The sequence below is a fragment of the Maylandia zebra genome, linkage group LG3, assembly GCF_041146795.1.
Source record: "Maylandia zebra isolate NMK-2024a linkage group LG3, Mzebra_GT3a, whole genome shotgun sequence".
Taxonomy (NCBI): Eukaryota; Metazoa; Chordata; class Actinopteri; order Cichliformes; family Cichlidae; genus Maylandia; species Maylandia zebra.
Genome location: NC_135169.1, coordinates 47,192,008 through 47,215,340, shown reverse-complemented (window position 1 = coordinate 47,215,340; position 23,333 = coordinate 47,192,008). Strand labels below are relative to the sequence as shown.

The 23,333-nt window shown below is 39.6% G+C and overlaps 1 protein-coding gene across 4 annotated transcripts in view; it reads right to left on the bottom strand.

Annotated features, from left to right (window-relative positions):
* Window positions 1-462: 462 nt before the first annotated feature.
* The window catches only part of dock11 (dedicator of cytokinesis 11), a 90,612-nt gene continuing 67,741 nt past the window's right edge, over window positions 463-23,333 (bottom strand). For 2 of the 4 annotated variants that reach the window (XM_004567103.3, XM_012923518.3), the window contains 10 exons: window positions 22,129-22,186; window positions 21,372-21,478; window positions 19,916-20,038; window positions 16,626-16,739; window positions 14,645-14,791; window positions 14,081-14,291; window positions 13,373-13,563; window positions 8,541-8,641; window positions 8,306-8,444; window positions 463-1,987 (listed from right to left, as the gene is read on the bottom strand). In XM_004567103.3, coding sequence (XP_004567160.2) covers window positions 1,898-1,987; window positions 8,306-8,444; window positions 8,541-8,641; window positions 13,373-13,563; window positions 14,081-14,291; window positions 14,645-14,791; window positions 16,626-16,739; window positions 19,916-20,038; window positions 21,372-21,478; window positions 22,129-22,186 — 1,281 coding nt within the window. In that variant the 3' untranslated portion in view covers window positions 463-1,897. The other 2 variants (XM_004567104.3, XM_076881957.1) reach the window with 2 other exon arrangements.

Below are 23,333 nucleotides of genomic sequence, written 5' to 3'. Positions count from 1 at the left end.
ACAGGCAGTGTCACACCTAACAACTTTTGTTTTTTAACTTATGAAGCGAGGCTGGTATATATATGAGGAATGTGCTTTGGTACTGTCTTGGTGAAATATGTTTTCTCTTAAAAAAAAATGTTGCTGACATTAAATGAGCAAAAATCAAATTTCTCATTTCATCGTTTGATTCAGTTACTGACAATTCTTTTTTTAAAAGCCTTTTAAATAATATCCAGATAATTGGGTTTTGCTTGTACTTACACTGGACACAGCCTGTATACGCTCCTCCTGTGCTTTCCCAGCTGTGATGGAAATGAAAATGTTTTGGGAGACTGTTTATGTTGGCTTTAAAAGGCCAGTGCGGCGTCCTCAGCCACATCTGCGGAGAAAGAATGTATGAGCGATACTAAAAAAGCCCTACAGAGATCTTTTCAACTACTGTCTTTAAGTTCAAACATCATTTTAGGCAAACGCAATGAGTATTTCCCCCCCACAGGTTTTATTGAAAAAGGGATTTTACAAAGGAAGTTTGACAAGCAGCTTCATCTCAGTAAACAATGCAATAAAAATGACAAACAGAAATCTCTGCTAGGACGGATTCTGGACCAACAAGAGTCCAAAAAAGTGGCTAAATAATACACCATACATACAATACATATAAACATACATGGATACAGAGTTTATTTTACAGCATGTTGACAAATTATGTACATCTGCTTAAATATTATTTATCTGTCTGCTAATTTCAGTGTAGCACTTGTGAAATACTGTGAATAACCAGCATGTGAGGCTTCTTATTACTCAAGATAAAGGAGTCTTTTCAGAAGACAGAGCACAAAGGCACTGGATCCAAAATCAGGTCTTTAATAACTCAATGCACTGAAGTAAATCTCATCACAACGCTGTCATCGCTTTGTCAATTTCTCATTTCAAATGTCCAAAAATAATAATATTTCAATGATTGTTTTCAAGCTGTAATAGAATTAGCAATCTATATTATGCATTCACGCGCGCACAGTCCAGAACACTGTTACTCCAAAGGGATTTTGTTTTGTCTTAACAATGCACTTGACAACTTTTAAACTACACAAGCCACTCCTGTCAGATTTATTCCAACCCTGAGCTCTGTCTTGTCTTCACTGTGACTTTGGAGCAGTCACAAGAGGCCTGCCATTGAATAAACAAGGTAGTAACTTTGCCCTGATGCTCTATAAGCTGTTGCTCTTTAGTTGTGACTTATCTGTTTATCACCTTCTCCTCAGTCGTCAGGAATGCGCTGCTAGCACATAAACATCGACCCTTTGCCAGACAGAGTCTCGAAATGCTTTCGGTTAGTGCCTTTTATAAAAGAGTTGAACTAGTTGAGCCGGTATGGTAGCACGAAACCTCTCGCCACAAACACTGAGACGCAATCTAAAGGTGCTACTGTCTTTAAAAAGGTGACTCAAGTTGTAAAAGTTGGGACGGAGCGCAGTGTCCTGCATAGATCTAAAGGGCGGTATTGCAAATAGAAAATAGAAAAACTGTTTAACCAGCAGTCAGTCTGGCAGTTTGCTGTAAAGGTGGGGGGGGGAAAAAGTGCAATGCAGCTGAGCGTAACACCTAAACCTGACATGCAGACACGTAAATGGTGTTGCTGTAATACATTCTCAGAATTACTGCTGCTGTGGTTTGAGGACTAAATCTGAGTGCTGTGCCGCAAGCTGTTACCCCCACCGTCCACTGCACATCCAGCAAAGATGCCGTTGATAGCCAAATGGCATCTTCACCAGGGGGAATGTTTTGGCATGCATAGCTGGGCAGATTTGCACTGACAAATTCCCTGTTATAAACCAATCCAGGTCCTCAAGGGAGAAGTGCAAGGATATACAGAAGTGTGGGTGGCCGCAAGAGACGGAGGGTGGTGTGCAGGAGGTCAACCGAGGTCAGTGGACGTCCCGCTGATGGCACGGAACACATGGAGGGAGTTCTGTAGTAGCGATCGCATCATATCCTCCGGGTATATCTGGGGTCAAAGCAAAACAAAAGCACAATCAGTGTCAGACACACACTTTGAGTACTGTGAGTTGGTGTTCTTCACATGCAAGCTGAGTGCACACTAAAGCTGGACTTTATAGTACTGCACAGTGGCCTACACCACAGTGGGTGATGGTGCACCTGCATCGCCCTGCCCTCACCAGAGACTAAGATCAGAATTTTGGCCATAATCTTCAACAGTGGGGTACTTTTTGTCAAATGCAGAATATTTCAGAATGTACTGAGTCAAAGCGCAGACTGTGGGAGATGTGAAAATGGCATAAGTCTGCACTGGCAGAATAATGGCTTAATGGCACTGTGAGCAAGCTAGATACATTTACAGGATAAAACATTGTGTTTAACGGATGCATTATTCTATGGTTGATCAATAAACTGTGTTTATGAAGCATATTAATTCCAAGCAGCAAAAACACAGTTTTTGTGTACTGTGTTGCCACAAAGTGCAGATAGTTTTCTGAGAAGGTCATGCAAGGCAAGGCAAGGCATTTCATTTATATGGAACCAAACACTACAGTCATTCAAGGTGCTTTACAAGAAAAATGAAAAACAAAAATAACAGGATTTTTAAAAAAAGAAGACAGAAATAATATAAATAAAAACGACAATGGTAACAATGATGGAACAGCTACTCGGTTAGTTGAAAGCAATAGTGAATAAAGCTGGTTTAGCTTCTTTTAATTTCAATGGATACAGTTGGAGAAGTCCTGACCTCAGTGGGCAGCTGGTTCCAGCTTTGGGCATCACACTGGCTAAATCACCCCATTTAGTTTAAGCTCTGTGACCACTAGGTGACCAGATCTTGGAGAAGCCTACCACATCTGTATCTTAGACATCTTAGGCATACATTTAACAACCAGTAAAAAATTATTTTTATTTTTTATTTAAAATAAAAAACTTTAAATTGAATTTTGTATTTTAATGGAAGCAATGCAGGGAGCTGAGAATTGGAGTGATATCCACTCTCTTCCTGGATTTTGTTAAAATTCTAGCAGCACAATTCTAGGCTAACTGTAAATGTCTTGTAGTCTTTTTAGCCAGGCCAATAAAGTCAACTCTATAAGAAATAAAGGCATGAATGAGCTTCTGTAGATCTTGCTGAGGACATAATCTCTCAGTTTAGCTACTTTTGTGAGATGCCAAAAAGCTGATTTAGTTACAGCCCCAATACGCTCAGTGAATCTAAGGTTCTCTTCCATGATTTTTTCCCACACGTTGCAATCGTGTATCCTTGTGTCCAAATAGGATAATCTGTTTTGTTTTCACTTTTTCAAGGCACAAACATAGATAGCCAAATAAATCTGAGTATCATCTGCATAGCAATGATAGGCTGACTTGTATTCCTGAATGATGTCACACAAAGGAAGCATATACAGATTAAACAAAAGTGGCTCAAGAACGGACCCTTGTGGGACTCCACGCAGTATTTTATGCAACTGAGAAGTATTAATAAAGACAAAATAATCTATATAAATAAATAATAATTATACCTTCAAGGTATGAACTAAATCATTTAAGGATTGTTCCTGTGGGACCAACTGAATGTTATAATCTAATAGTATGTTATGATGCACAGTGTCAAATGCTGCACTAAGCTCTAACAGTACCAGCCCCACCCACCTGCTGTTGAAACTTTATGTTTGAGAGTCTTGCAATAAGAAGAAAGTAGGTTTAAAGTGAGAGTGCTTCACCAAGGCGCATGAGAAAAATAAGGATTTTTTTTGGCCTGTCCCGTTTGCTACTTTTACAATCAGAATTATTATGTGAAGGCCAAGAAAGATGCCCAATGGTGTTTTTCTCAAGTGGATCATTATGGCTTAAGGGTTCTTTTGTCTTGTGTCTTAATCCTGTCCAAAAACAGCAGATGGCTGCCCCTCCCTGAGCCTGGTTCTGCTGGAGGTTTGTTCCTGTTAAAAGGAGGTTTTTCCTTCCCACTGTCGCCAAGTGCTTGCCCAAACTTGAATTGTGATTTCAGGTAAAGCTGCTTTAATAGAATCCAAGAATGTAAATGAGCACAATAGGTTCCCTTTGAAAAATTTGACATACGGTGACATATATATTTATAATCTAAAAAATATTCATATAAAAATAATAGAATAATATTAACTAAGAGGCCCTGTAATAAGTCAAAAACATCATCCGTCATTCCAATGAAAACTAAACACTGGAAAGGGTGATGTCACTAAAATCTGCACTCTTAGTGAAAAAGGTTATGAAGAATAATGTCTTATCGACTTAAAATGCATGTCACTTTATTTATTTTATTAAAGATAAAATGCAACAACATAAAAATTACTTTAGCTAGCAGATATTCATCCAGGCAGTGTCAGAGCTTTCATAAATCAGAGGAAGGTCGTCGACAGCTTGGCATTACTATGATCTATTTGAGCCTCCCCATATGGAAAAGAAATAGAAAAAACTTATGAAATACTTGCATAAGATGTGGCCTACTTCATATAGTGAATCATATAAGGCTTATATGATTTACTCATGAAAGTGGCCACTTTCATATATTGTTTTAGTAAGTATCCAAAACATACAAGTTTCATTTATATAATTTTTCAAGGGATCTTACATCTGTTTTCACTCTTGTATGCTTTTCATACAAGTTTCGCACAAGACAGATACAAACTTTATAAGATATATCTATCTATCTTTTCTATATGGGTCAACAAGCTATGTCGAGGAATATTTACAAAAAAGGTGCAACAGTAAAGCAAACAAAAGCAAATATTTCTTTATTCCACAGATGATTCAGCAGTCAGTGAGGCTGCACAGCATCCTCCGGGTGTTCCCCAGCTGTCGATGACCCCGCAACAACAGCACCTCGCCTCAAATCAACAGGATCAAAACTTTGACCATTCAGTGCAAAACTATATTTGTTTTATTCTAACAAGGAGAGAAGCCTTCCTACTAAAAACACACCCATGTGACATAAGACACAAGGTGACAGATGGCAGCCAAGTGGATGGTATGTTTGCCTGTAGTCTAGTTTGCTTGGGAATAATTCAGATGGCAGAAGATCCCTTTTTTTAAATTGGGATTCTGTTTTTACATATGCGGACACGCAAATAGTCAAACCTTAACCAGGACACCAGTGTGACTGTAAACAGGATTTGATTAAAGATGTCTCTCATTTGCATGGTTTTCAGCGCCATCAGTAGTGCTACTGATGACAGTGTGTCCCAGTGTGATCTGACAAGTTTGTCAAAGGAGGAAGTAACTGTGTGCAAAATGTGTCTCGTCTGCCAAACCACTTTTAACCTCTGAATGCATTATAAAGATCTTTCCAGCTGAATGCATTTTATTTGACATTAAACAAGCATTTGTCGGATCCATTCCTTTTAATCCCGTTTTATTTCTAATTAGGACCTGACTATTAACCACCCAGGTATCGATTGCTGCTGGAATGTTTTTGGGGATCCAGATAAATGTATTTAGATTACTTTTAGATTTAACCATAAGGTGTCTGGAAGAAATTAACCGCAAAAGTGCACAGTCATCATTAATGTTAATCAAACACATACTTAAAAAAAAAACAAAATCACACACAGTCGCACATTACCTTGGGTTTTTTCCTTAAAGCTTAAGGCCAGCATAATGGAGAGAAAAAGTCAGACCAGTTAGTTTGGTTGCATCAAAAATCGGCAGGCACAAAAACAAATGAAAATGTGGCCTAACAATACCAACGGGATGTGTGGCAGCTGTGCAGCAATACATCATGACTTATCATTTACGGGAAGAGACGTCAAACTAATGCACAAATGCGATGAGCAACACCGACCAGTTTTTTCATGCATTAAAACTCATTTATCGCTGTTACAGTTGCAACACAGACGTGTTTCACAAGAGCCGACTCATTTGGTTTTTTTAAGCCGAACATTTTTTGGTTTAGCCTAAATTCTACTGTCAAGGATTTTGAAGACAAAGGACACAAGCAGTGTTCTGTAACGCTGGGAATAATTTTTTCTAGGAACTGTTTCTTCCCACTGTCACTCATCACATCTCACTTCCAGTTTGGTTGTGCCCAGTGGTGAAAATGAGGAATCAAAAGTCTGCTTCTGAAAACCGCTCTGTGAGTTATGTAACCGAAAGGGTCAAATAATCTCAACATACGCTTTCACAAAATCAGGCCTGTGTTCATGAAACTTAACTTGGCTCACGTTGAATGATAAGCGCACCAGCATTCCCGTTTATATCGAGCATGAAGCACAGTTTTTCATTGTTGACCCTGACTAGGGTAACTCTGAATATCAGCCTAAAAACAGGCAGCTCGTTTGCCGATGTGGACATTTGCCCAGCTTTTCAGATATCCACTCTCCAAAATCCAGCACACAGGCATTGCAACAGGAAGTGACTTTTACACATGAATCTTTCAGTGTGTGTCCAGCATATAAAGGTTTAGACTCTAAGACAGACTCTTTCTGAAGTGAATTGGGATCGGTCCCTGGAAGTCCTGTTCTGACCTTTTACAGCTGCGTGGTTTCATCCTGCACCTGACAGCTGTCCAGCAACGACCCAGAAACAACCCACTGCACAAAGTCACTTTTGGACATACAATTTTGCTCTACTGAAGGGGTTGTTTTATAACGGCAGGCGTCTATTATACTTCTAGTGTTGATGTCCATACAACCTCCGTGTTCGGGGTATTTATAGTCCAAACATGGTCGTTGTGGACGCCTTTTAAATGTCAAACTTAGACTCGTTTTCGATATCGTTTTCGTAATGCTTCCACATGTATAGACTCTGTATTCCCATGTTTCCAGATGGGCTGTTAAACTAAACAACAGTGAGCAGCTGCTCCGGGGAGCAGAAATGTCCTGAGCTTCTCACAGACAGTTTGCAAAACGTGCACATCGACAAAGACTGTGGAGCAGATAGTCCAGTTCATACAAACACACTCGCACGAACTTCTCGGACTTTCCATCACAACTCCTCCCAGTGCTACTTCCGATCACACACTCACTTCCTCTGACAAGACTCTTTACAATAAGACAGGATACCAACCTCACTAAAATAAAAACAAACTATATATAATGCAAATGCACTTTTGAACTTGTTAAACACATTGTACTCCTATTGAAATGAATTCCAACATTGTTCTAAATACTTTAACCATTATTATTTTATATTTTAACATATATTTCAAAGTTTTTAATATTAAAAAAAATAATGAATCCCAGTTTTAAACTGGTTACAAACAAGTAAGTTGATGAATTAAAATAAATAAACCAGTTAAAGCAGGAAAATTAAAAACCACAATAACAAAAAAACCAACCCACATGTACTGAATAAATCAGTAGGCTAACGCATAATAAATTGTGTTTGTTTATAAATAATCCATGTTGTAAATGTAAATAAAAAGATTTTACATTTAACAATCATGTAAATTCCCTAACCCTGTCATAGACGTCCACATGATGTCCCAAAAAATTTCCGAGTCCAACGTTCAAATGTTGAACGTCATATTGACGTCCAAGTTGGGTCACGGCAGGATGTCCAATTTTCTGACCTTGGACGTCGTGTAGATGTCCAGAATTGGTCATGGACCGACTGACCTGATACAGACATGATCTGTACGTCTTTCCGACCTCCATTATTTAATGGGAAGGTTCAAAAGGCTCATGAGTGCCTTTGCTGCCTATGTCATCATGGGACTGTTTACCATGATTTTGAAAATGAACATCAAATGGTGGTGCGGCGCCCTGATGCATCGCAGGGAAAACATTTAGTACAAAGGCCTGACATTTTCATAAATGCCATTGTGCACACATTGTTGTACCTGGATATGATAGTGAGTTGTGGCTCACCACCAGATCTCACTTACCAAATGGGAATTTGTTCTGCTTCCCAAAAGTGATATTCAAGTTTCAAGATAGTGGTTTTAAGTCGGTTTAAAAACGGTAGACCAGAGCGTGTCAACAAAGTGCTTCTGTAGGCAGTCAGAACAGGACTATCAGGGCAGGATCCAAATGTGGCAATAGAGCTGGAAGCGGTGCATTTCTGAACCATTTAATGACCTTAAAAGGTTGCAGCCAAATTTAAATTTGGTACTTTTGTCTTCAAACCTTATTATGAGTGTGGTCATTTTGATTGCACCTGTGTGCACCGCAAGCGGAAAAATAAATTTTTAGTGAACTACATTTTGATTTGCCTTGCAGGAACCTCTCTGCCACACACCTCTGCAAAGCGGAACAAAATATAAAGGTTAAATTAATGCACTGTGGGATTTTCCCACTCCTAACACAGACAAATGACGTATGAGTTGCGCTCGGGGAAATAAAATTACCTGCTCGTGGATGATGTCCGACAGCTCTTTTACCATTTCTTTGAAATTGGTTTTCAGGCCCTCGTGATACTCAAACTGGTCCTCTTTGATCAGACGCTCGTTTATGTCCAGCGCCATGCTGCAAGCCTCGACAAAACGTCTGGAATCAGAAGAAAGACATTATGTCAACAAGTTAAAGTGAGGGTAAGCCAATAAGCCCCTTGCGATTTTTTCTACTCATAAAGCAGACATATACCTGAAAACATCCTTGAGCTCTTTTACTTTCTTGTTGCCGGACTGGTTGGATTTACTGTCATCCAGGAATGCTCTGGCATACGCCATGGGGCCTGCGTTCACCTGCAGAAAAACATGCCTCAAAATGTAACGCATTCTTCTTCTTCACTGATCAGTGCACGCAGATAACAACTGGTACATGCCACTCACTTTCATCCAAGCGTCAAACGTGGTGGGTGGATTGCAGGGAATACAAGTGATTTTATGACTGTCTGCAAGTGATGTGTAAGGAACGTCTGTATTTTCTAACTACAAACAGCAATAAAACAGCTCTGTACTCATTTTTTACGGGGACTTATTTAATAATAAAAAATACACACAGTTAACACTTGGCACTCTGCCCAAGTGAGTCATAAAATAAACACACAACAACAAACACATTTCACTGATTATCATCTGAATGCACTTTCTCGTAAAGTGCTAACGCAAAGTTACTCGTCAAATTTGGTGAAGCAGATTCTTACAAGATACCAGGAAGGTTGCACTCAAAAAAAAACTATTTACACCCAAAATGTTGACTTAATCTGATTACATGTAACATTAGCAATGGAATCAGGTAAATGAAATTTACTTCATCAGTATATCTCCAGTTTATGTCAAGCATACATTAAGAAAAAGTATCATTAAGAAAAATCATTAAGAAAAGCAGCAGGGCTGCGCAATTAATCGAATTTTAATCTCAATCGTGATTTTGGCTTCCCGGAATTAAACGAACACGATCGAGCGATATTGATAATGTGTGCACCACCGACAGAAGGCGAAGCGAAAGCAAATCGAGCGCTCCCTCAATCGCCACCTGAAACATACTCGCATGAACACTGTGTTCCTTCCACTGTGTAGCCTTAACGTTATCCTGAACCATCTGGAGGAGGAATGCAACAAACTTCAAATGCTTAGAAGTTCTTTGATGTTCCACAAGAACAAATCATAAGCAAAGAGTGCTACAGGACTGTGTCTGCACTACAAAGCACCTCAGCTCATTCAACCGCCTGGAAGTATATGGCAGACTAAGGATGCACGAAGAAAAGAGAAGCAGCGTGGAGGTCGCTAACGTGAACTGTCCGACATCGAGCCTGTGGCCATGTGGCCAAAGATAACTGTCCACCAATCACAGCGAGGAACAGAAGTTTCAGGAATTGTCAGCTTACTGGAAAAAAGAGACGTTACCCTCACGGGCAGAAACAACTGAAATGCCACATGTTACAGGGCAAATAGAGAGCTATGAATTTCAGTCCCATCCATCACGCAGGTACAGTGAATGATGTACTTGTTTTTAGGAGGTGAACACCTTATTTGCCCCGCATAAGAGCTTTAAAGAAGACCACAACAACAAAACCTGTTGTAAACATTCGAGCTGGACAAATGGTACATCAAAACAGCAGCCGCTTCACGAGCACATCTGTTTGAAGTCTTACTTCAGGTGACTTTAACAGGAAGGGGAACTGGAGCAGCGCCAGCCTGTTCTCGTCATCAAAAACTGCACATTTGTAAACAGGGGATCTATTCTCAGCATAGTAGTGGGAGTGTTTTGACAGAAACTCCTACACGAAAGGAAACCGCTTTAATTCCATTAGGGAGGTTGTGGGAAGTATCCATAGATGCAAAGCAAGGCTTGACGGGACATCCAAGGTTAAAGCTGGCAGACTGCCTGACCAGGCCACACATCCTATGTGGTGTTAATAAAAAGTGTGGCCGGGTCCAGACCGCACAAGAAACGATGACACACTGTAGTTGCTCAGTAATTACATTTGCAATGTAAACGTGATTTCTAAGAAGCTTTCAAAAGTCCTGCGTGTCTTCTCTGATGGCAAAGTCTGACTTCTTTAAAAATGCTAGCTGACTGTACAGACAATAAGCTTCGGGAAATGTTTGTTTAGTGTGAATGGTTTCAGGAAAAGTGTGTTAGCCTCTGGTAAAAACTGCAATATTTAATTTAATAACTAATAGTTAAACTGCAAAAGCTAAAAGGAGACTGTTGGAGGGAGTTTCTGGAATCAACCCTTTGAATTTCCTTCGGTGATCTACAAGAGTGAAAACATGAAAGACTGCGGCACTGAGAGAAATACCTAAAGACAGTAAAACAGGGGTTTCAGACACATTGCCAGCACAGCCTTGTTCAAGGGTAATGTCCACTGGGTGATTGTAAAAAATGAGGAAAAAAACACAAAGCCAGCAAAATTATCAGATTTTCAGTTTAGCACATCTTCTGCCTGGTTATCAGTTAATCTATTCCAAGAAAGAGCTCTGAGTCATCCTTAGATTTACAGCCCTATTACGGACAGAAGTTCAGCCATGGAGCTGTTACTTTGTAACTACTGAGTCAGTGAGGATTTCCCAGGTAACTGCACGTTTTCATCCTGTGCTCTGTATGACTGAGGAGGAGGGTCAATCACCCCCCATCAGCATTTTCACTCAAGAATGACACTTATAACTCATCAACATGTAAAAGAAAGAAATAATACAAGTCAACTACAGATACAAGTCAACTACAGACAGAAAACTGAAATATCTATTTATGCGTAAATCTTGTTATCTCAACTAATCTGGAGGTACCTATGGCCAGTCAACTGAGGTTTCACCCCCTAAAGAATATATGCTTAATAAGTTATAAATACTATTTTAGTGGGAGTGTGCAAGAAATGCCATAGAACAACAACAATGGACAGTATAGCAAGTGCGGGAGAGAGTACAACAGTGCAGCGTCTAAAGCGTGGAAGTACTGACATTACTTTGAGTTTGATTCTGTAAAAAGTCACAAAAACATTAGCATCTGCTGTTCACTCTGCGTGAGAGGAAAACTTCTTTCTACAGCAAAAAATTTAACTTCAAATCTGAGCAAACAGCTAGCACGCTGAATGTGAAACCCCTGGATCCTCCCACTGACATGACCGCTGGGTCACTGGGCAAACCTCCGCCTGCCGCACTCCTGCTATACAGGTGAAAATAGATTTAAGAGCCGTTGAATCTTTGATTTTATTTTTTCTCTGCTGTGTTTTACTCGCATCTATTTGAAAGAGTGAGTATAAACACAAAACATTATTTTATTTTCTATGCTGGAATATGCAGAAAATAGGTTTAAATGTTAAAGACATTTCTTCCAGTCAGAGGCTGTTGCATATAATTTAATTTTTGCTTGATGCAATGTGTATAAAGTTAAAAGATTAAAACTAATAAAACAATTTTGTTGCTAAGTGTTTCCCAAATTTCCCCTCTTTGCCTCCAGAACAGCAGTGGGAAACTACGTTATCATTTATTCCTCATCACAGAGGAACCATTTCGAAACTCTATGATGCTATTCTGTCTTTTAGTAACCACTCTAATGTTAAGCTTAAGCGTACATGGGAAGAAGAACTGGGATTTCGAATACATGAGGAGTCTTGGGAACAGGCTATAGCGAGAGTACGATCTTCCACCTCCTGTGCTCGTCTTGGACTTATTCAATTTAAGGTCATACACAGGGTGCATTTCTCTAAGTCTAGACTTTCTGAATTGTATCCAGAAGTGGAAAATAAATGTGATAAATGCCATGGTTCTCCTTGTCACCTTAGCCACATGTTTTTTCTGTGCCCTGAGCTACAAGATTTCTGGACAAGGTATTTTGCTATTATGTCAACTGTTCTTGGGGTAACTCTTCATCCTTGTCCTCTGATTGCTGTGTTTGGGATTCCTGCTCGCTCACTTACACTTGATTCCACACAAAGGGATATTATAGCCTTCACATCCCTATTAGCGAGACGTCTAATATTGTTGCATTGGAAGTCTGTTAAGTGTCCTACTATTTCCCGGTGGCTTAAAGATGTCATGTTTTTTTTAAAACTTGAAAAAATTAAATATACTTTGAGAGGTTGCACAGCCAAATTTTTTCACAAGTGGCAACCCTTTATCTCTTATTTTGCTAGTCTAGAGGTATTGCCTGTTTAAATCTACTTTTGTTACTGTTATATTCCTCTAATATGTTTGTGTTGATCTGTGTGGGACTGGGGGGGGGGGGCGTTGTGTTTTGTTTTTTTTGTTTTTCTTTTCATATGTATGTGTATATATATGTATATATATATGTGTATGTATGTATGTATATATATATATATGTGTGTGTATGTATGTGTGTATATATGTATGTATATATATATGTATATATAATGTGTGTGTGTGTTAATTAGGAAAATTATGAAAGGTTGATTGTATTTCGGTAACTGCAAGTACTGTTTTCTTTTTTCAATAAAAATATTTTCAAAAAAAAAAAAAAAAACTAATAAAACAAGTTTTAAAAAGAGGCTTTTTCATTTGATTCAATTTTATATGATGAATTATGCAGAAAAATAGAGCTGGGTTGAAAGGTCTATTGCTTTTTTATGTATTATGTATCATGTTTTTAAAAAGTAACTCAGCAATACTTTTGAAAATAAGTCATCAGTAAAGTAACAGGATTCCTTTCTTGGAGAAGTAATCAGCAATTGGTAGCTAATTACCATTTTCAAGTAACTTGACCAACACTGGTAATCTGTAAACTAAAACAACACAGATTTTAGAATGACCTTTCTCTAAGATTAAAGAAAATCTGTGAAATTCAAAACAATTCATCTCCCTGCCTTATGTGGTGTGTGCTTCTGATAGCTAGAGATACAAAGTGATGAGCAGCGCTGTCTTGTACTGGACCTTTTTATTAGTTAAGATGGGCTAGCGCTTATCGTTTCACTCTTCACAGAAAAACCAATGTAAAAATAATAATAAAAGTGAGTGATCAGCTGTGCAGCACATCTGAGAAAGTTTACATTTTGTTTTTTTTTTCGCCTTTACCTGCACAGAGACGCAGCCCTGCAGTTTGAGCTGCAGCTGGATCATGTCCACTTCCTGGCTGGAGCAGAGCTTGATCAGCTCCGCCGTCCGTGCCTTCATCTCATCTATGGCCACATCTACCGGCTTAAGCTCCACCTGCTTCTCAGCCACCACCTCCACCCGCTTCTTAACATATGGGAAAGTGTTGGCAGCTAAAGACAAGAGCGCAGGCAGAACCTGTTAGGTCATGTTGCGCTGCAGATACAACAAACAATGAAAGAAAAATCAACAAAAAAAGAGACAGTGACATGTTGTAGGGGTGAATTCAGGTGAATTCTTGTTGTCTGACATGCCCGAGCAGAAGTGGACATATGAACTTTTGTGTGCGCAAACAATGAGAGATACAAGCATTCAGCATACATAAACAGAAATAGATAAATAGATAAAATAAAAGGTGCTCTTCATTGCTCAGAGGAGACTAATGTCCAGCTGTCACTTGCTACAGTAACCAGCTGTTAATACAGTTCAGTATTTATTGATAATTCAGTAGGCAGACGTGCAACTACAAAAAAAAAGACCCATGTTTCTGCACACTGCTACTAGGTGTTTTTTTTTGCCTTTGAAATGTGCAACGGCGGAGGAAGAATGTGTTACTAATGTGGCGTATCCACATGCAAAACTCTATGAGACGTTCTTCTCGTGTTTGCTTTCTAAACGTGTTCTATGTACTTATGAGGATGGTCCTCCTCTTGCACTGCTCCTCCACCCCGCCGTGCTTCTTCCCCGACAGCGTGTACGGCGTCTCGAACACGAAGCGGCTGATGTTGTGGCACTTCTCAAAGTCCGTCTTCTTCTCTGGCGCTTCCTTCTCCTCGAAGTGGGGCTTGACAAAGGTCACTTGGATGTAGGCAAACTTGGGGTCAAGGTCTTTGGGGTTGACCTGCAGGCAAGCAGTCAGCAAGCTAAATGAGAACGTCATCCAGAAGCAACATGAAGTCTTGTTATTAAAGAAAGAAAGATCACTAGATAACCCACTGAATTCTTCTGAAATCAAAAGCAGACAAAGAAACAGTCTTTAAAACCACCAACTGGGACTTCATTGAAAATCCACGGGGTGGAAACTGATCACTTTATGTTGGACAAATTTTCTGAGTAAACACCCGAGTGTGGCTTCACTGCCAAATTAATTATTTCTATTTCTGCTACTTTCTGCTTTCCACAAAAACAGGAGCCTGCCAATTAAAGTATTCCAACCGTCTCCCACCCTTTCCTTCCTCCATTTATCTACTGTACCTTATTTGAGTCTTGAATTATCTTGACATTTTCTGGCCCAAACTTTTCCCCGTAGAGCGTCAGCAGCCGCTGGGAGATTTCGGACAGGCCGGTCAGTTTGGGTTCTTTGTAAATGTACTCCTTCCCGTCCTCCTCCTCAAAGAAGCCCTGTTCAAAATACACATTTATATTGGAAAACATCTTAAAAAAACTTGGCAAAACTGCTTAGGACTAAATTTTCAACTTTTTCTTCAATACAAATGTCCTTACTGATTAGTAAATGATCATAAAAGATGCAGTCACAGACCACATGGCGCATGCTGAAGGATGTCACATTGTACATGTTTGCTTTATTTTCCTCAAACTTCCTCAAATCTTGCCTATAGTCACTTTCTAACCGTTATAATTTAAGATTGTGTAGGTGACTGTTTTTACTCACAGCTTTGAATCACACAAAGCAAAGTTGAGAAACTGATTCACAGTTCTAAATAATCCTCAGTTACCTTCAACTTTGCCTCATTTATTCTTCGGAAAAAGTACTTTTTGGTTCCTCTTCCTTCAAGCCAAATGTCTGATTGGCTGATTGGCTGTCCTCACATAAATAGAAAGACTAGGCAGCAGGAGGGTGGGGCTTCTGTGCTCACAGATTGCCATATTAAAGACATCATATAAAGCCAAGAGGGAACAAACTGTCTGAAGCAGAACATTTAGCTTAGTAGTTCGCAGACCAGGGTTAAAGTCTGAATTTGAGACATTTTCCCAGAAAAGTGAACACACAATAATGTCTGACTACCCTAGAAATAAGGAGAAGCATTTCAAGGCCTAATTATCTCCCATCGAACAATTTACGTCTTTTACGTTGAAAAGCATAACGTCTTTTTCCTTATATGGACTGGCTGGAACATGACAGCTTCATTCAAATAAAAAAACACGGAACATCCTGCTTTGTATTTATATAACTGCAATGCTGAAATGTCCATCAAAGAGATTTGTACAGCTTGTAATTTCTTCCTGTTTGCTCTCCTGCACATGAGCACAGACAAATTAGCAGGCGTGCTGTTCCTGCTAACTGCCTGCTTTTGTAGTTTGAGTAAATAGATATTTGAAACCTCTGACACATGAAACAACTCTTCTTTTGCCTAATAGAGAAAAGCATAACATGGACACTTTTGAGGAAGCTCTATCTATCTAACCCAACTGGGATGGTGTCAGAACAGAAGAAATGAATATCTGATACATCATTGGCTTCCCAGCCAACGATAACATAGCTGTTAGCTTAAACATGCAAAGAAGCCAGAAGTAGCCACTAATAAACCTAACAGGCGAGAATGACCAAAAATAGCAAAGTTTCACACATAAGTCTGAGGACTCCCAGTGGGGGAAATAATTATTTGATCCCTGCCTAAATTGCAAGTTTGCTCATTTACAAAGAAATGAACAGCGGCTAATTTTTATGGTAGTTTCATTTTAAAGGAGAGAGACAGAATATCAACTAAAGAAGTGAGAAATTAATTTGGATGTCAGCATTTTATTCTACAGTCGTGTCCCTGACGTCCTTTGACACATCTTTGGTCTTGCCCAAGGTCGTGGAGAGGTTAGACTGGAAGAGACGCATTACTATGTGAGATCCGGAGCATCTGTGACTGACTGACTGACTGAATGAGTGACTACTGATTGCAACCTGCGGGCACACAGCCAATCTGCGGTGGGAGCCAGAATTCTGTGTTGCAGGGGATCAAATGTTTATGTCCTTCAGTGACATGCAAATCGATAATGTGTTTTTTTCTGTGATTTTGGTCTCTCTCCATTAACATGTAAACGCCCACAGAAACTAGAGACGACTCTTCACCTCTTTGTAAGTGAGCAAAGAGGTGACAAGACTATTAGTACTGTTATTTATATTATTTGAATCATCACCAGGCCCCGTATACACTCAACATTTACATTTCACACAGTCTTCGTGAGTGTGTGGGTGCTTTCAGAAGCTGCTTGTTGACCTCACCTGTCCATAAAAGGCCACTCTGAAATAGGTCCCGAGCAGCCTGCGGCCCGACTGGATCACCTCCATGATCTTATTGTACGCTCTGTGCAGAGTTTCGTACAGTCGGCTTAGTTTCTGGAAAAAGTAGAACAGATGCCATCAGAGCTCGCCTGTTGTTAGCGATTGTTTGTTTATCGCAGCAAGTGGGCCGTACACACAAAGCCGGCACAGGAATTTGAGTTATGCAACTCGGCAAAACACACACGAATTAAAGTCTATTTGTTTTTGTATACAGAAAAAAAACAAAACTGCAAACCCACGGCTCAAAGAAGCAATTCTGTATATCAAGACAAACCAAAATATTATGACAGCTCTGCCAAACATGTCGCTGCTACATCGTGTGACGCCAACCATGACCTCCCTGGGCATGGACTCTGGACACCAGTCATGTTGTCCTGTTGTATTTGGTTAGCCGCTCATCCCTGATGTAGGTTAAGTACTGGAACGTCTGTGGATCAGACTTGTTCCAGCACAGCCCCCAGTAGACTAACGGTGCCAAGAAGGCATTGCTATTTCTGAGCCGCACACACATCCAGTGCAGGAGCCAACGCACTGCACACATTGTCATTTTGACATTTGGTTCATGCTGTTTTTCAATGCTGTTACAACATGTTGCCGCAGTGGAGCACAGTAAAGATATGACGGAACCGGTTAAGCAGGTACTTAAAAAAAAAGAGGAAAAGAGTGGGATGAAATGCCGCGAAAGACCTCCTCCATTCAGAGCAAAGAGCTGCTAAAAGCACAAAATATAACCAGATATACTCGTGAGAGAAAGTGTAACACTGGGCGTTTTGAAAGGTCAAATTGGTATTTGACAGACTGAAATGAAGTTATGAAGCAGTAAATAATCTAACACAAACACCAGTGCCAGTGGCTCCTCGGGATTGTAATGCTGACATCTCTGATTTCAAACTCAAGATGCTTCCTGCATTTTTTAATTGTTTTTCTTGAAGTTTTTAAACACACAGGAACGTTTCGGTGAGCGCTCACAGTCCTCTACCATTCAATGCTTCAGACTGGTGCGCACTGAAGTAAAAGGAGATGTTTCATGCATCATATGACTCTTCTTCTGCACAAAATGATCCCTATTAGTGCCGCCTGCTCCAGTCAGAGACGTTATCAGATGATGATGATGATGAACTGGTGGTAAAAATCGACAGAGAAGATAAATATAACAGTGAAATGCAACACTGTTGCAAGCAAGACAAGAGGTTAACGCAGCAGGAAATTGTTAAACATGAGATTTAAAATAAATAAAAAGTTTCTTTTTGTTATAGTTATTTATGGCAGCTTTCTTAGTCACAAGGGGTCATCACAGCAGGCAGCTGCCACTTATTTTTGTGCCAGATTCCCTTCCTGCCACGACCCCGAAGAGATCTGTGTCACCTCAAACTGTGGCAAACTTGTAAATCACTGAAGCTTGGGTTTATTATCAAAGCGCTGATATTTGTTTCTGATCAGAGATTAAAGGTCACCAATAAAACAGGTATCCTTGGTATGCCTTCTAAGCAATGTTCCCTCTAAGCTGCGCACAGAAAGTCTGCGTTGCGCACAAAAAAAATCTAACCTGAATTGAAATTAAAATTAAAACTTTAACAATGCTGTATTGCAGTGTTAGTGAGTGACTGGCTGCTCCCATATGGGATTAGAACGATGCCACCTTATCCCATAGTCCAGCCAATAATGCCTACCGTATATACGCAGCCAATCAAGGTCGTTGACAACCTATGACAGCGTCCTTATGTGCCGACACCAGTGTTTTAGCTGGCAAAGCGGCGTGGCTGATGTGGAGTGAAGCGACGTTAATGACAACGTGTACAACCATTGGAGATGTGAGCAGGACAGACGGAACAATTGAGGGAAAATGTTTTTAAATTGTGTTGATCGGCCACGTAAAACCAGAGTTGTGATAAAAAAAATGCAATGTTTGGTTTTCTTCCTGAATACTGGTTGTTTATATTTACTGCGGGAAGAAACGATTAAATCGGCGTTAAAAAAAAAAAAGGCTCAAAAGCACTCTCCACCTGTGAGCAAAAACAAACTCCAGAGTGATACATCTCCTGTTGTCAGGCCTGCATCAGGCTGTTGTTCTCCTTTATCTCATAGTGGACAGAAATAATTTTTTGGAGTGGCACAAATAATTTGTGTGGCATCAGATTTGATGCAGAACAGCTGATTGTTCTATAAATAGTTTGAAATGTTTATTTAAAAACGCCTTGGCTGCATTTAAAAAAATAGCTGCAAAAAACTTTGTTTGCCAAACTGAGTTACTTTTTTGAAGAAGTAACTATATAATTAATTGCCCAACATTGGTCATTATTTACTGTATTTTGCAGACAGAGAGTTACAGGACACTCACACAGACTCATAATACAAGCCAGAGCTTTATATATATATATAAAAAAAAGAAGTTGTGTTTTCGAAATTGGAGTTCAAGTTATTTTTGCTTCCAATAGTGTTAACATATTGGAATACTAGGTCATGAACAAGATTTTTTAAATTTTCATGGTAAGTGGGCTAAAGCAGTTAATTAAAAGTAGTCTAACATAAATGTAAATGCTCTAATTTGATTATTTTAATAAACCATGTAACTTGGATGGATTCGATGCCGGCGTGACCACAGTGCACACGTCTGACGTCGCTCACAGTGGTCAAAGGGATCGCTCAGGAGGTTTGTGTGTTCGCTCAGACACGTGAAAAATTAGAGGGAACTTTGCTTCTAAGTTCTAGCAGCTGAAATTCCTTTACAGCAGATTAGAATCACCTATAACAACATTTAGGCATTTTCTGCATCATTAAATGATCACATGCAAGTTCCAGTAACCCTGCGATGCACAGTTTGCATTGAAGTCTTGTTTGCATTGAAGTCATTTGCAGTTTTGCGCAGTTTGATATCACACTTAGAACACGCTTATGAAAAGGTGTCATTTCTGGCTGATTTTAAACTGAAACTCTCCGTGGCAGGTCTTCAGAGAGCCACTTTCATGACTCCCAGAGTAACCCTCCAAATCCACTAAAGCTGCATTTGTCAAACCGAAATAATCATCAACCACAAATTCTTACAGGGTGAGAAGGTGCGCAAAGTGAAAATATGCACTGTGAAGGGATGAAATGACGTCCCGCTGTGCAGGTAAAGTTACTGAGAACTTCATGTGAAAGAGGACACTTCTGTAAATGCAGGCCATTTCCTGACACTCACAGGAACACAGCCTTATGCACGACGGATGCGTGTAAGGATGATGTCACGCTACCTCATATTCGTGGCGCTTCTCATAAATGGGGATAACAAGTTTGGCGATGTGTGTGATGACTTCGTAGCGCTCAGCTTTCCACAGCGCGTCCACGCAGACCTCGAGGTGTTCCACCAACACTTCCTAAACAATGGCAGAAAAAGAAATGTCCTTAAAATGTTAACACTGATTCATAAAACGGGACCCATTATGCTCATTTCCTCTTTTATTTGTGGACTCTGGTAGAGTAGCTTTGCATCATTTACAGTTTGTACTGAGCCTTGGGGCAGCCCCTCAGTTCATTCTCTGTCTGAAACAAGCCAATTAGGCTCCTCCCCCTTGGACCAAGTTTTTCCTAGATGGTTCACTCTCACAGCCAGTGTTGCATATGTAACATGACCAAATTAAAATTAAATTAAAATTTAAGTTTAGCTGCTCCTGCTAGAAGTCTTATTATTTTTAACACCTGTTTGTGAATGTTGACTCTTCCCATGACAGTAGCCTATTCAGTCTGACACGTCTTCACATCTTCGGTGCTGAAACATTTGGATCCTAAAAATGTCTTATAACTGCTCATCGTATTATTTGAAAGGTCTAATATAAGTATCCACCACTGTAACGGTGCTGAACACACTGATTAGGAAACCCCATTTGTTATAAAAACAAGAAAACTCCAAATATTTTAGAAATCTAAAACTAAAAATTATGTTGTTTTTTATTAGATTAATAAACTGAATTCACAGTTTTAACCCTTTAACCCGTAGTGGTCACTACAGCTATTCAAAGGCTGTTTTCTGGTATTTGTGTCAGTGTTGATGGTATACTCGCACATAAGCCAGTACAATGGACACTGATGTGTCACTCCTAACACGTTCTCACTCTCATAGCGTAACATTTTACGCTAGGTGACAAATCGTTGGTATATCACACTTCCGGGCACCTAATACGTCCCTATATTACGAGATCGGAAACATGAGAACCATTTGGAATGAATCTACACATGTATGTTGGTTTTACTTAAATCAGCGGGAGCATCATTCTACTGGATTTCTACCTGTAACCCGGCGTGTATCATAAGAACCTGTCACTCCATACCCAGCAACCCACTGGTCAGCCAGTGGACATGTAAAAAACTCTTTGAAAAATGTTTTTCATGCCTAAAGACGAATAAAAATACTTAAGAAAAGAAATCCTGATTGAGGTCGTTATAATTCATGCATGAAAGGGTTGAATCCAAATTTGTGTTGAGCACAGTGGGTCCTCTTTAACAAACACTCTACAGTAGAGATGGCCAAACAGATTTTTGATGCTTTGCTTGAGAAACATAAATCCAAGTACAAAATTCAGTGACAAATAAGCAGTTTATTTTTGTTTCTGTTTGATTTGAGGTAAAACGACTGTTTAACTGGGTTGTCGGGTCGATCTCTATATCTTCAGAAAATCTTAAATAAGCATTTTTCCTGAACAGGTGCCACACCTCAGTGTAATAGACATCCTGCATGCCGGCGTCTTCCTTCATGGCAGCTTCCTCGTCGATGTTAAAGGTGATTTTCTTGAAAGCTGCCAAGCCGCTGGGGAACAACTCTGGTAAGCAAACAGCAAAGATGAGTGAGGAAAACAAAAAATGTTTCACAAAAATCTCCACTAGAACATTTTCTACAAAACACATTTCTATTTATTTATTTATTTATTTCCCCCAGCAGGTGTGGCAGGTGTTTTTGTGACACTGAGAACTCACGAAAATCCAGATAGGTGTGACCCACAACCAAATGAAACACATGAAAGGTGGATATTCTTCGATTCCCAACATGCTGTAACTGCCTGGTGATAGTTAATCTACCTGATGGAAGGTAGCTTCAGTTCATACGTACCGCTGGACTAAAACCTAAACAAATTTTCAGAGATAAGCTTTGTCGTCTACCAACTGTTGTCAGCATATCCACCACACATTTGTTTGGCGGATTACAGAGACTTACAGCCAGTTTTGCATAAGATAAGGATAACCTAAAAAAATAACATACGGCATTGTGAGAATTTGCTTTTGCGACTCCACTGTGCTGTGGAGTGTTTGCACATTGTGACAACAGCGAGCCACAAACAAACTGCCAAGTATATCACCAGGAGGTCCACAGCAAAGGCTGCTTCACGAGTTTCTAGCAGATCAGTTACACTAGGCACACAATGCCAAGAAGGATCAAAGTATTTCTTGTGTACAGAAGGGCGGGAGACCTTACTTTTTCTGTTCAGGTATTCCGCAACCAGCGCAGCCACGTGAACATAACACATCGCAGCCTGTGGAGACAAGAAGAGGCCATCATGAACAGAACACACTGAAAAAAAACTTTTTAACACCAGAGCACACTGTTTAAATGCAGCTGGCAATTGCTCAATAATATTTCAAGCAACATAACATCATTACACATGATTTTCGAGGCTGCATTTAATGACTTTTTTGTGTTCAGTCATTCAGGCAGATATCTACAGCCACACCTACCACTGAAACGAAACTGTCTTCTCAGACTGTGCGAAATAGCTGTAAGGCATGAAAGCCATTTTTGACTTTCTCTTATCCTTTACTGAAGCATAACCCAATATGTTTCTCCACAGGAAGAGACGTGATGTGGAATAGACAGTAGCTGAAAAGCTCAGCAGTTCTTTTCACTTCACTCATTTAATTGTACATAAAAATGTTCATCCTGTTGAAACCCATGTGGATAAACTTGACATGATTTGACGTGTAATTAGTTTTTGTGTGGCTACATGTGCAGCATTCAATTCATTATTTAAATATTTAGTAATAAACATCAAGTACAAAAAACGTATTCAGGAACACTGCACATAAATGTGTATTTAAACTGTTATAACCTGTTACTGTAATGTATGTAACAAGGCCACAATAAGCTAACACGATAATTCTACGCCTATATGTTGCAAATAAAAAGAATAGCAGCTCTACATAGAATTATTATCATGTTGACCCTCACATCAATAATAAATCAATAAATCACTGAGCTGACCTTGAACACCTCGATGTCTGCTAAACTGCATCGCTAATTTGACCGCTGTCCACACACCTACAAAGTCCAGAACACACGCACACAACGCTACCAAAAACCTCGTTGGCAGAGATAAAAACAGATCTAATGTTACAATCCCTCTGGAGTGTTTAAATTAACTGGCTCACTTTATACTGAAAAGTTTGAAAAATCCTTTGAGAAAAGTCCTTATATAAATATCAACTTTTAAATAACCAAATAAATACACTTGACCTGCACTTAACAGCGCATCAGCTGCACGACCCAGGGTCAAGTTCTATATCAGTCTTCACCTTTGAACTCGCTTTCCCATGATCTAATCCTGACCAAGCGTTTCCTTGTACAACATCGGGACTGGATGCATTCACGGTATTAATATGAAAATTTTCATTTGAGTTTCATTT